Source organism: Dendrobates tinctorius, unplaced genomic scaffold (genome assembly GCF_039654945.1).
Source record: "Dendrobates tinctorius isolate UK_male_01 unplaced genomic scaffold, ASM3965494v1 ptg000058l, whole genome shotgun sequence".
NCBI classification, from domain to species: domain Eukaryota; kingdom Metazoa; phylum Chordata; class Amphibia; order Anura; family Dendrobatidae; genus Dendrobates; species Dendrobates tinctorius.
This window is the reverse complement of record NW_027361726.1, coordinates 2,192,571-2,206,514: the sequence shown is the minus strand read 5'-3', so window position 1 is coordinate 2,206,514 and position 13,944 is coordinate 2,192,571. Positions and strand designations below refer to the sequence as shown.

The 13,944-nt window shown below is 48.5% G+C and overlaps 1 protein-coding gene across 1 annotated transcript in view; it reads left to right on the top strand.

Moving 5' to 3' along the window:
- The window catches only part of CGRRF1 (cell growth regulator with ring finger domain 1), a 57,315-nt gene extending 48,656 nt beyond the window's left edge, over positions 1 to 8,659 (top strand). The window contains exon 6 of the mRNA XM_073577939.1: positions 8,260 to 8,659. Coding sequence (XP_073434040.1) covers positions 8,260 to 8,565 — 306 coding nt within the window. The 3' untranslated portion in view covers positions 8,566 to 8,659. The remainder of the gene's footprint in view (positions 1 to 8,259) is intronic.
- The last annotated feature ends 5,285 nt before the right edge of the window (positions 8,660 to 13,944 follow it).

Sequence of the window (13,944 nt, the reverse complement as noted above, 5' to 3'; positions counted from 1 at the left end):
CCGTGGGACAAATCTGAGCCGTTTTCCCCAGACTTTTTTTTTTGTAATTCTTTCTATGAAGATAAGACAGGGGCAACGGACCCTATTGAAAGGGTCCAATTTCCCCAAACCATCAACGGGTGAGCACATGCGAGTGTCCCTCCACGTATCCTCTCCCGCGACGTGGGACATGATGCCAGACTTAGCCCTGACCACCCCTAGGTTTTGAAACCATGGGCTGTACAGAGGCACAAGACAGTCCGAACGGCCCCCACTGCTCCACCAACGCTAGACAGAGGTGCTGCAAGGCGGCGGACAGGCCCTCTCCTCATCCCTGGAGCTAGGGTGCCTGCTCCGTCCTGGATATCGCCCCCCTCCCCTACCTGATCGGCGAAGTCATCATGGATGGAGTGGCTGTGAGGGCCCTGCGGCAGCGTCCAGAGGGCTGGAGCCCTTAGCTTCATGCGCGCGCGTAGGTCCATATTCACGCTCCCCCCTTCCCCTCCCTGGCAGCGTGTGGACGCCGGGTCCCGACGCCGGCCGCTTCCTTGGTTTGCGGCGACCTGCCCACCCGTCACCCCTCCGCGGGCGGACGTTAAAACTCCAGCTCGCGGCTTCGGCCGGTGTTAGGCCGCGGGCGGAAGTCCCGTCCTCCATTCGCAGCGTCACTTCCGGCGGCCCGCCCTCCGTGGCCTGGCCGGGCGCCGAATGAATTGAGCCTCCGGCTTCACTCCAGGGTAGGCCGCAACCGGGAAAGGACGGCTGCCTCCGTCGGCCCACCCACAGCGGAAGTGCGCGCATCATGGAGAGGAGCAGCGCGCGTCAAGAACACGTGGGGGACACAGGACCGGGGTAAGTGCGACCCCGAGGCAACATTACGTACAATCGAGGAGTGCCTTCCCACCCCCCCACCAGGACAGTATTGATGCCTGGCAGTCACAATATGGCTGGGAAGGGGAAGACGCACAAGTTCTTATAGGCTGCATGCATCTCTTGTCGGGCCGCTTTCCCACGGGAAGCGATTATGCGAAGCCTGCGATTCCAAACGCGCCCAGGAGCCCTCCCCTACGACCAAGCCCAGTGTTCCAGAATGGGCCTTATCAATGTCGCAGTCTGTGGTGTCACGAGAGCAATCGGGTTCCTTCGCGCCCCAGACAGGGGTAGGGATGGTGGCTCGCCTGTCTTGGAGGGGTCCTCCACCTCACAGGAGCCTCCGGCCTGCAGGGGCCGCTCTCACTCCAGGCAGACGGGGGGGGGGGAAACGAACCCACACTGCGTCTCCCGGCACATCCGGTGCCTCAGCATCTGTCAGTTCTGCCTCTCGCTCTCCCTCACCAGGAGGCGAGAGCAAGCAAAGTTCAGATTATGACTGTCGAGAAACAGTGGACAGCCTCATCGAAGCCGTTAATCAGACTGGGGATTGAGGATGATTCCACCCTGGCTTCAGGCCATAAGATGTCATTTAAGCGAGCTAAGCGGCCGCATAGAGTTTTTTGTACTCATCCAGAGTTTGAGGACATAGTGCAACGACACAGGGAACGGCCAGACAGGCGTTTCTCAGGCCAGAAGGCGCTGGAAGCAAGGTATCTGTTTGCCCCGGATCTCTGTAAAAAATGGACCGAATCCCCAACGGTAGATCCACCAGTGTCATGCTTGGCCTCTAAAACCCTGTTATCCGTACCTAGTGGTTCTCCTATTAAGGACCCCACTGATCTCCCTTGTTGCACTCTCTCCCTCGTTCGTGGCAACGTGGGTAGCCAAGGCCATAATTTCTTGGTCTGAATCTTTGAACAGAGCCTTGCAGGATAGGGAACTACCTGTAGAGGTATCAGAAATCGCGAGTCAGATCGCTATGGCTGGGGACTACTTAATGCTTCTTTGGATGCGGCCATTTGCGTGGCACTGGCTGCCGCAAACGCAATTTCCATTAGGAGAGCCTTATGGTTAAGGATATGGCGGGCCGATTCAACCCCCAGGAAGTCCTTGACTTCACTACCTTATCAGTGCGGCCGCCTATTCGGAGAGAAGTTAGACCAGCTCATCTCCGACGCCACAAGAGGGAAGAGCGGGTTTCTTCCCCAACAAAGGGTCAAACCGCCGTTTCGCCACCAGTTTCAGGCACGGTTTTGGGCCTTTTGCAACCCCGGGTGGACTACAGCGGCCAATTCCACCGCTTCAAGTCGCCCCAACCAGGATAGGGATCGACAAGTCTCAGAGCCAACCTGTTGGGGAGATTGCGTGCTCGCCAGCCCAGGTCAAGGGGAACCAGGTCCCAGAGAGCCTCAGCCAAATGACTCGAGGCATTCTTTAGGCGACATCAGCAAAGTAGGCGGCCGCCTACTCTGGTTCGCCACGTCTGGGTCACCGTCACACACGAATCATGGGTGAGAGAGCTGGTATCCTCAGGGTACAATATAGAGTTTGTCAGGTACCCCCCAGAGCAGTTCTTTCTCCCAAATGAGAGACCCGGGCAAGGGCGTTGCTAGGAGCCATCGAATTACTCCAGCACAACGGAGTCATTATTCCCATACCAGAGCACGAGAAGGCTCAGGGCTTCTATTCCAACCTATTCGCGGTCCCCAAGAAAAATGGGACGGTCAGGCCTGTTTTGGACCTAAAGCTCTGGAACAAATTTATCAGGATCAGACATTTCCGGATGGAGTCTCTCCGTTCAGTAATGGGGCAGGGAGAATACTTGGCCTCTATTGACATCCAGGACGCCTACCTGCACATCCCCATTGTCCCCTCCGCATCAAAGATTTCTATGCTTCGCCATCAGCGGTTTACATTTTCAGTTCGCAGCGCTGCCCTTCGGGCTAGCCACCACCCACAGAGTGTTCACAAAGGTAATGGCAGTCATCATGGCCATCCTACACTCTCGGGGCATAGTCGTTTTGCCTTACTTAGACAACCTCTGGGTCAAGGGCCTTTCAATTCAGGCATGCGAGGAAAGTATCTCTTTCCCTCTTAGGATGGTTGGTCAACATGAAGAAATCATCCCTGGTCCCAGCTCAGAGGATTGCCTTTTTAGGGAGGATCTTCGACACCTGCCAAGAGTTGGTAATTCTCCCTCAAGACAAAGCCCTAGCGCTCCGGCAGGGCGTCCGGACGCTTCGCCAACTGTTCCCTCACTATCCGTTTTCGGGATGAGGATACTAGGAAGCGATGGAAGCGATCCGGTTCGCCCAGTTTCATCTTTGCCCCCTACAGCACGCCCTCTTGTCATCCTGGGACAAGAACCCATTCATGCTCGGTCACCTGTGCAGGTTGTCCTCTCAGGTCAGCCAGTCACTCGAGTGGTGGATAAATAGTTCGGCACTGCTTCAGGGGAAACCTTTTCCCCCATACCATTATTTGGTAGTCACAACCGATGCCAGCCTCCTCAGGTGTGGAGCGGTTTTTCGCCACCACACGACCCAGGGACGGTGGTCGCCGCAGGAGGCACGCCTCCCGATCAGCTTGTTGTAAATACGAGCGATCTGGCTCACTTTGCAACAGTTTCAGCACCTTCTAGCAGGTCGCCCCGTCCGGATTCAGTTAGACAACGCCACGGTGGTGGCTTACATAAATCATCAAGGGGGCACCCGCAGCAGAGCGACCATGCGCAAGGTATGGCACGTTCTTCACTGGGCCGAAAAGAACCACTCGGTGATATCGGCGGTCCACATCCCGGGTGTGGAGAATTGAGCGGCAGACTTCCTCAGCCGGCAGGGTCTTGCGTCCGGGGAATGGTCATTGCACCCCGAGGTATTCCAGCAGAGTTGCCAACGGTGGGAAACACCGGATGTGGACCTGATGGCCTCCAGGGTGAACGCCAAGGTGCCCATGTTTGTCGCTCGGTCCCGAGACCCGCAGGCGATCGCCGTGGATGCGTTGGTTCTGCCATGGAACCAGTTTCGCCTCCCATACTTATTCCCCCCGCTGCCACTACTTCCGAGGGTCATCAAGAAGATCAAAACAGAGGGGATTTCAGCGGTTCTGCTGGCCCCAGACTGGCCCCGTCGAGCGTGGTACGCAGATCTAATGCAGCTGCTCGCCGACGTTCCTTGGTGACTGCCAGAGCGCCCAGATCTACTTTCCCAGGGCCCGATCTTGCACCCGAGCTCAGGGGCCCTGTGTTTGACGGCATGGCCGTTGAATCTTGGATTATGACCCAGGCAGGGTTTGGGCGCGAGGTGGTGGCTACAATGGTTAGCGCCCGGAAGCCTGCCTCGGCGTGAATTTACCATCACACCTGGAGGGTGTTCTTTTCTTTGTGTCGAGACCACGGTTATCCTCCGCTGAGATTCCCTATCCCCAACATCTTGGCCTTTCTACAGTCTGACAGACTGAGGATTGGCCCCGAGCTCTTTCAGGAGACAGATATCAGCTTTATCCGTCCTGTTCCAGTGCAGAATTGCGGCCAATTTACAGGTAAAGACTTTCATCCAGGGAGTCTCCCACTTGGTACCTCCCTATAAGGCGCCTCTGGATGCCTGGGACCTTAACCTGGTCCTAGGCGTTCTGCAGGAAGCGCCATTTGAGACGCTACAGGATGTCTCCTTGTCATACCTTTTCTGGAAGGTAGTGTTTCTTGTGGTGATAACATCAATCAGGCGGATCTTGGAGCTGGCAGCTCTATCCTGCCAAGCCCCATTTCTCACTTTCCACAAGGTTAAGGTGGTTCTCAGACCAGCTCCTCCCTTTTCTGCCGAAGGTCGTTTCCTCGTTTCACATTAATGAGGATATTATCTTGCCTTCATTCTGTCCAGCACCGGTACACCGCGTGGAAATGGCTTGGCACACGTTGGACCTGGTAAGAGCCCTCAGGAGGTACGTGTCATGGATGGCTCCCTTTCGGCAGATAGACACGCTATTCGTGCTCCCCGAGGGGGGCAGGAAGGGACTCGCTGCCTCGAAATCGACCATAGCCAGATGGATTCGTTTGACTTTTCAGGAGTCCTACCGCATCAGAGGTGCGCCGGTTCCAGCAGGGATCAGAGCACACTCTACTTGGGCAGTGGGCGCCTCTTGGGCGTTTCGGCACCAGGCTTCGACGGAAATAGGTTTGCAAGGCAGCAACCTGGTCCAGCCTGCACACGTTTGCCAAACATTACAATATCCATACTCAGGCTTCAGCGGATGCTAGCCTAGGTAGAAGGATTCTCCAAGCAGCGGTGGCGTACCTTTAGACAGGAGGTGCATGTAGCTTTGATCGTTGAGTCAACTTCCCACCCAGGGACTGCTTTAGGACGTCCCACAGTACCTGTGTCCCCCAATGAGGCGAAGGAGAAACAGGGATTTTTGTGATAAACTCACCGTAAAATCCTTTTCTCTGAAATGCTCATTGGGGGACACAGCACCCACGCTGATAGCCAGTTGGCTCTTGTTTATTTAATTAATGTGCATTTTCGTTGACATTGAGGTGGTTATTTTCTAGACATGTTGTTACTTGCATTGAGGCTTTGTGCCCACGTAGCGTTTTTTAAGCGTTTTTGATGCGTTTTTCGGGATCAAACCGCATCAAAAGCGCTTAAAAGAAGCATCCCATTCATTTAAATGCATTTTGGCCTTTTTGTGCCAATGGATGTGTTTTTTACCGATAAGGAAATGCTTAGCGGTAAAAAACGCAGCATGTTCATTAATTTCCGCTTAGGTCCGCGTTTTTGGCTATTTCCTATAGTCCAAAAGACGCGCGAAAAAAACGCATCAAAAACGCGCATTTTTTGCGCAAAAATCGTGGCAAAAATGCGCGTTTTCTGGGAAGGAGAACCCGTTTCCTGAGGGTTTAAAAAATGCTACGTGGGCACATATCCTAAGGCTGATTTTTCTCCTGCTTTTGCACTAAGCTGGTTTCCGCCCGCAATCAGGGCGAGGGTGTATACGGCGGAGGAGGAGCTAACCTCTTTTTTTCACTTAGTGTCAGCCTCCAGGCGGCAGTAGCATACACCCACAGTACCTGTGTCCCCCAATGAGCGTCTCGGAGAAAATGATTTTACGGTGAGTTTATCACAAAAATCCCTGTTTTCTGGTTTGCTGATCAGCTATTGTGACTGGCCAGTTACCCAGACCACCAGAATGGTTTCTGGAGCTGTCCACCATACTGATGGTCTCTTGGAAATAAGTGGCGGTACCTGACGGTCAGTGCAGAAATGGGTGTAGGTATGTGTTATGCAACAGAGCTGACTTTGTCACAGAGTCCAGTGCAGAGCTGGCAGATTTACTGCAGGTTTGACTCAGCGATCTAGCTGAGCTAAGTTTGTCACAGAGTCCAGTGCAGAGCTAGCAGCTGTACAGCAGGCTTGACTCAGCGATCTAGCAGAGCTGACTTTGTGTCAGAGTCCAATCCAAAGCTGGCATCGGCATAGCAGGGTCACGCAACAAAGTAATACAAGTAGTAGAGCTTGGTTTGTCTCAGAATCCAATGAAGAGCTGGCCATCAGAATAGCAGAGCTACCCAGCATTGTAACAGAGCTGGGTTTGTCACAAGGAAAAATTGGACAGTGGTATAGCAGTAATCGGTTTGTCTGGAGGTTAATGACTTAGGGAATCAGTCCACAATAGCACCACTATCACCACCTACCTGAATAGTCAGGCAGCATGCCGCCCTCTGAGCCAGCTAATACAGTCTGCAAGCATGATCTCAGCATAGTGATTTCCATCCCAACATGGCAGCCTGACATGGAGAAGAGCAGATAAAGCCAACAGCAGCAGGATGAAGATGCATTACCAGGCCCTGGATCCAGGAGGGGTGTAACAGTGTGTGTGTAATATATATACATACAGTGGGTGCGGAAAGTATTTAAATTTTTCACTCTTTGTTTCATTGCAGCCATTAGGTAGATTAAAATAAATCCCTTTTTGATGCAACAAGTTTTTCATACCTGGATTTGGGGATCCTCTGCCATTCTTCCTTGCAGATCCTCTCCAGTTCCGTCAGGTTGGATGGTGAATGTTGGTGGACAGCCATTTTCAGGTCTCTCCAGAGATGCTCAATTGGGTTAAGGTCAGGACTCTGTCTGGGCCAGTCAAGAATGGTCACAGAGTTGTTCTGAAGCTACTCCTTTGTTATTTTAGCGGTGTGCTTAGGGTCATTGTCTTGTTGGAAGGTGAACCTTCGGCCAAGTCTGTGGTCCAGAGCACTCTGGAAGAGGTTTTCATCCAGAATATTTCTGTAGTTGGCTGCATTCATGTTTCTTTCAAATGCAACCAGTCATCCTGTCCCTGCAGATGAAAAACACCCCCATAGCATGATGCTGCCACCACCATGATTTACTGTTGGGATTGTTTTGGGCAGGTGATGAGCAGTGCCTGGTTTTCTCCACACATACTGCTTAGAATTATCACCAAAAAGGTCTGTCTTCATCTCATCATACCAGAGAATCTTATTTCTCATAGCCTGGGAGTCCTTCATGTATTTTTTAGCAAACTCTATGCGGGCTCTCATATGTCTTGCACTGAGGAGAGGCTTCCGTCGGGCCACTCTGCCATAAAGTTCTGACTGGTGGAGGGCTGGAGTGATAGTTGACTTTATGGAACTTTCTCCCATCTCTCTACTGTATCTCTGGAGCTCAGCCACAGTGATCTTGGGGTTCTTTACCTCTCTCACCAAGGCTCTTCTCCCACGATTGCTCTGTTTGGCTGGACGGCCAGGTCTAGGAAGATTTCTGGTGGTCCCAAACGTCTTCCATTTAAGAATTATGGAGGCCACTGTGCTCTTAGAAGACTTGAGTATTGCAGAAATTCTTTTGTAACCTTGGCCAGATCTGGGCCTTGCCACAATTCTCTGTCTCTGAGCTCCTTGGCCAGTTCCTTTGACCTCATGATTCTCATTTGGTCTGACATGCACTGTGAGCTGTGAGGTCTTATATAGACAGGTGTGTGCCTTTACAAATCAAGTACTATGAGTTTAATTAAACACAGCTGGACTCCAATGAAGGAGTAGAACCATCTCAAGGAGGATCACAAGGAAATGGACAGCATGTGACTTAAATATGAGTGTCTGAACAAAGGGTCTCAATATTTATGACCATGTGATATTTCAGTTTTCTTTATTAATAAATTTGCAAAAATTGCTTTTTTTCAGTCAAGATGGGGTGCAGAGTGTACATTAATGAGAAAAAAAATGAACTTTTTTGAATTTACCAAATTGCTGCAATGAAACAAAGAGTGAAAAATTTAAAGGGGTCTGAATCCTTTCCGTACCCACTGTATGTATATGACACAGACCCTTTATTCTAATTTTGGACCTTACCTTTAAAAGCAGAATTTGAAATGACCCGTATATTTTTTTACTTCTAGCAACTTTACATGTCTGTGAGCGATCATACAGCGGAGACCGCAGAGGCCGGGGCGGAGGACTTCTCCAGAGATAAAGAACTGCTGGAGAAGTTGGGGATATCCGAGGAGGAGATGCAGGAGAACAACGCCAAGGACTGTGTTGTGTGCCAGAACGACTCTGTCAATTGGGTCCTTTTACCATGTCGGCACGTGTGCCTGTGTGATGGCTGCCTGCTGCGTTTCCAGCATTGCCCAATATGCCGGCAGTTTGTTCAAGAAACGTTCCCTTTACGTAGCGAGACAGCGCCAACGAGTCATAAACTGTAAGCAGCAAGACCACATATAGTGCACACTTCCTTATGACAAATATTCCTCACTGGCCACCTGTGAATGCCATTTAAAAAAAATCGTTCCAAAATTCTGTGCAGATTTCTTTATCGTGGTCCATAAAGAAATGGTAAAATGGTATCTGCTTTCAGCTGCCACTAGGGGGAGCCCTCTGCACACTGTTCGCATGTGGTTCTAAGGCTAGTTTCACATTAGCAGTTTTTTAGCGCAGCGCTTCGTGCGCAATAGAAACGCATGCAAACAACGCATCATGCATTTTGCATGCATTTGCTTTTTTAGGCGCATGCGTTTTAAACAGTTTCTAGCCATGCTAACTCTTATAACGCATGCAATTTTAAACGCAGGCGTGAGCATGTCCATGCGCACGCCTGCGTTCCCATAGACTAATGTGATTTTTTTTTTGGCGCATTCCGTGCACATACTTTTTTTTGACACAGGTTGGACGGACCAAAAATGCAACAGGTTGTGTCCGGCATGCCTAGGCGCACACTACAAAAAAAGCATGCGCACGAAAACGCGTGCAAACCCTAGACCATGAGCCCCCATGTTAAATATAGGGGAGCATGCGCATGGGCTGCTCTAAAAAACGCTAGTGTGAAACCAGGCAAAGGGTGTGTGCACACGCTGCGGTCCCGCGGATTTAGTCCTGCGGATCCGCAGCAGTTTCTGCTGTGGTGTATAGTACCATTATAATCAATGGAAAATGAAATCCATGGTGCAGAATTTTCCGCACGGATTTACTGCGGTTTCAAATCCGCAGCATGTCAATTCTTTGTGCTGATTCCGCTGCGGTTTGGCACTTGCTCCATGACAGGTGTCAAACCGCAGGGGAAACCCACAGGCTAAACCGCAGAAAATCTGCAGATAAACCGCAGGTCTTTTGACCTGCGGTTTTACCTGTGGATTTACACAAATCCGCTCGGAAAATTCTGCAGCAGAATCCGCAGTGTGTGCACACACCCTAAGGGATTCTATGACATTTGCCAGCAGGGTCATAACATAATAAATTAAACATAACTCACCTTTTTAAATCATCCACTCTTCCAGTGCTGCGTATACTCTAGTCCTCACACGTAACCAGCTTCAGGATCCACGGGGACTACAAGAGCAGGGGATAGGTGTTAAGTTGCTGATTGTTGGGTTGTGGACCTGCACTCATCCTGAGAATGGGGCTCTGGAGTCCTCCATTGGAATATTGCAAGTATGCACGTCACCGCTCCATTAACTGGCTATGGGAGTTATGGCAGAGAACAGAGCTTCTCTATCTCCATAAACCACATGTACATGCAGCGGTGGTGTGCATGCTTACATTACTCCAGTGCAGGATTCCAGTGCCCCCTTCTCCGGATCGGGGCTGGCCCCGGTGGTCTGACACCCAGCATTCAGCAAATTATCATTATATGGATGGATGAGATGACCCTTTGAAACTCGATAGTAAAGCCATATGCAGTGAGCTCCCTCTAGTGGTGGCTGCAGGCAACTTGGAATTTTATTTTTAAATGGGGAATGGTAACGAATGATGTATCAGAAAAAGAGTGTTCTGAGCACTAAGGCCTCTTTCACACTTCAGTTATTTGACGTCAGTCAAAATCCGCCATTTTTAGACAAAAAAACGGATCCGCCCAAAAAATGGCGGATCCGGTTTTTTTTCCCCATAGACTTGCATTAGCGGCGGATTTTGACTGATGGTCATCCGTTGCATCCGTTTTTTGACGGATCTGTTTGAATTTTATCATCCGACGGCTGGAGTAGGTGGACAATGTAACGTTTTTTTCCAGCGGCGGACCGCTATTTTAAACTGCGCATGCCCGGAAGACTTTCCCTGTCATGCAGTTTAACCCTAAACGGCGTTCTGGGGGTGGCGAAAAAAGTCTCTCTCTCTTAAATTTCATGCACTTAGCGGCTGCAGCGGATCCATCCAAGAAACGTATCCGGTTGCATCCGTTTGTTGCAAAACGGAAATGGATCCGTTTTTTCACACTTTGGCGGTTTGCAACTGACATCAAACTACTGAACGATCACTGGGTTTTGGCGGTTGCAGCTGAAAAGAGGAAATCGGAAAAACCGCGCGCCTATCGGCGCGCGAAGTTTGGCTCATCTTTCATCGTTTTTAAGAAATCTCAAGATGGAAGAGGCCAGGAGCCATTTGGTGAGCTGCATTTCTTGCTACATGTTCACAGATTTACCAGTGGAAAAGCCAAACTTCACATGCCACAAATGCAAGCTTGTGTCCCTGTTGGAGGAAAAGTTGCAAAATCTCGAAGAGAGGTTAGCTACGTTGAAGATCATTAAGGAAGGTGAAGAGTTCTTGGACAGAGCAGAATTATCTCTTCATGTTACAGAAAGAGAAGAAATTCGAAGTGCACCTGAAGAAACAGAGGAATGGAGACATGTGACCCAGAGAAGCAGGAGGATCAGGAGGCAGTCAGCACCCATACTGCTCAGAAACCAGTACCAGGCTCTCACGCAGGAAAACGATGAAGAAATACATCAGGATAAGACTTTGCCAACAAACAGCAACCTTGTACGCCCTCAGAGTCCTCCTGGATGGAGAAAGAAAAATGTTGTGAAGAAGAAACGGAGAGTGGTGGTCATGGGGGATTCCCTGCTGAGAGGAACAGAGGCTGCTATCTGCAGACCGGATATAACTTCAAGAGAAATGTGCTGTCTTCCAGGTGCAAAAATTAAAGATGTGTCTGACAGGATATCAGGACTCTTCAGACCTACTGATGACTACCCATTCCTGCTACTACATGTGGGGACAAATGACACCGCAAGAAACGACCTGGAAACCATCTGCAGAGACTTTGAAGACTTAGGCAAGAAAGTGAAAGAACTGGGAGCGCAGGTGGTCTTCTCTTCCATCCTCCCAGTGGATGGCCATGGAACAAGGAGGTGGAATAAGATTCTGCAGGTGAACAACTGGCTACGTCGATGGTGCCGTCAGCAACGATTTGGATTTCTGGATCACGGAGTGAACTACTTATACGATGGACTACTTGCTAGAGATGGGGTGCACCTTACGAAGACTGGAAAGCATGTATTTGGAAGTCGCCTTGCTACACTTGTAAGGAGAGCTTTAAACTAGAACAACATGGGAAGGGAAGCAAAAGACCAGAAAAAGCCATACACCTGACAAATGCTATTGAGAACTCTGCTATTAGAAGTGGAAAGGAAGAACAAAGACGAAAGAATCTAATTAATAAAAATATTGGAGAAAGAGAAACCAATCACAAACTAAAATGTTTCTATACTAATGCACAAAGCATGGGCAACAAACAAGGAGAATTGGAACTACTAACACAGGAAAAGAAATATGATGTAATTGGAATCACTGAAACTTGGTGGGACAATACACATGATTGGAATACAAGACTAGAAGGATACAACTTATTTGCAAGAAATAGACTTGATAAACGAGGAGGGGGTGTCGCATTGTATGTTCGAAACGCGTATATCTGCACAGAGATTGAAGCTTCAGAGACTGGGAGTTCTGTGGAAACTGTTTGGGTAAGAATACAAGGACAGAACAATGGAAAGGACACCATTGTAGGCATTTACTACAGGCCGCCTGTGCAAGCCGAAGATATAGATGAACTCTTTATGCATCAGATGGCCAAGTTCTCCAAAAAATATGACATAGTTGTCATGGGAGATTTCAACTATCCAGACATTTGTTGGGAATCTCTCTCAGGCAAAACTAACAGGTCAAGGAAATTCTTATCCTCTCTTGCTGACAACTTTATCTTCCAAAAGGTAGGGGAGAAAACAAGGGGAACTGCTACCTTGGATCTAATCCTTATAAACAGGGAGGAAATGGTTGAGGAGGTAAAAGTGGCTGGGACCCTAGGAGGTAGCGACCATGCTATTTTAGAATTTTGGATAACTAGAGGTGGAAGACCTGTGAAGACTCAGACGTCAAGGTTAGATTTCAGAAAGGCAGATTTTAAGGGATTCAGAAAGAGAATTGGAGGGATCCAATGGCTGGATATCCTTAAAGACAAAAATGTCCAGGAAGGATGGGAAATCTTGAAAAATGAAATTCTCAAAGCACAGTTGTTAACAATTCCGAAAAGAGGGAAGAATAGGAAGCATTTAAGGAAACCAGGATGGATGAACACAGAACTTAAGCACATGCTAAAAAGGAAGAAAAAAATGTTTATAAAATGGAAAGAGGGAGGCATATCTAAAGAAGAATATAATGCTGTCTGCAGAACCTGCAGGGCACAACTCAGATTAGCTAAAGCTGAAAATGAACTGAGGCTTGCAAGAGATGTCAAAAGCAATAATAAAGGATTTTGGGGATATGTCAAAAGTAAAAGAAAAGTCAAAGATGCTATAGGATTTTTACAGGATGAAAATGATGAAATGGTAAGACAGGATGTTGAGAAGGCTGAACTTTTAAATTCCTATTTTGCATCTGTTTTCTCTCAGAAAGGAAATGCAACATCAACTGTTATTCACTGTCCTATTAAGGGAATAGAAGAATCCAGGATATCTATAAACAGAAAGATAGTGAGGAAACACTTAGCTAACCTAAATGAATTCAAGTCTCCAGGTCCAGATGAATTACACCCCAGAGTACTGAAGGAGATAGCAGAAGAAATTTTTGAACCCCTCTCCATAATCTTTGAAAATTCTTGGAGAACAGGAGAAGTGCCAGAAGACTGGAGAAGAGCAAATGTTGTTCCTATCTTCAAAAAGGGGAAGAATGTGGACCCAGGCAACTATAGGCCGGTGAGTCTGACTTCTATACCAGGAAAGATCTTTGAACAAATTATTAAACAACATGTATGTCAATACCTGGATAAGAATGAAGTGATTAAACAGAGTCAGCATGGGTTTCTAACTAATAAGTCATGTCAGACTAACTTAATTTCCTTCTATGACGGTATCACTGATTGGGTGGATCAAGGAAATGCTGTAGATATAGTATATCTTGACTTCAGCAAAGCATTTGACAAAGTCTCTCATACAATCCTTATTGAAAAAATGACTAAGTATGGAATGGACAAGGCAACTGTTAGGTGGATTCATAACTGGCTTAGTGATCGGACCCAAAGAGTGGTCGTAAATGGCTGCACATCCAGTTGGAAGAATGTCTCAAGTGGGGTACCACAGGGCTCTGTCCTGGGCCCTGTATTGTTCAACATCTTTATCAACGATTTAGATGAAGGAATTGAGGGTAAACTGATTAAATTTGCTGATGACACAAAGCTAGGAGGGATAGCTAATACTAGAGAAGAGAGAGAGAGGATTCAAAAAGATTTAAATAAACTGGAGAAGTGGGCAGCAACTAACAGAATGGTTTTTAACAGGGAGAAATGCAAAGTACTACATCTGGGCAATAAAAATGAA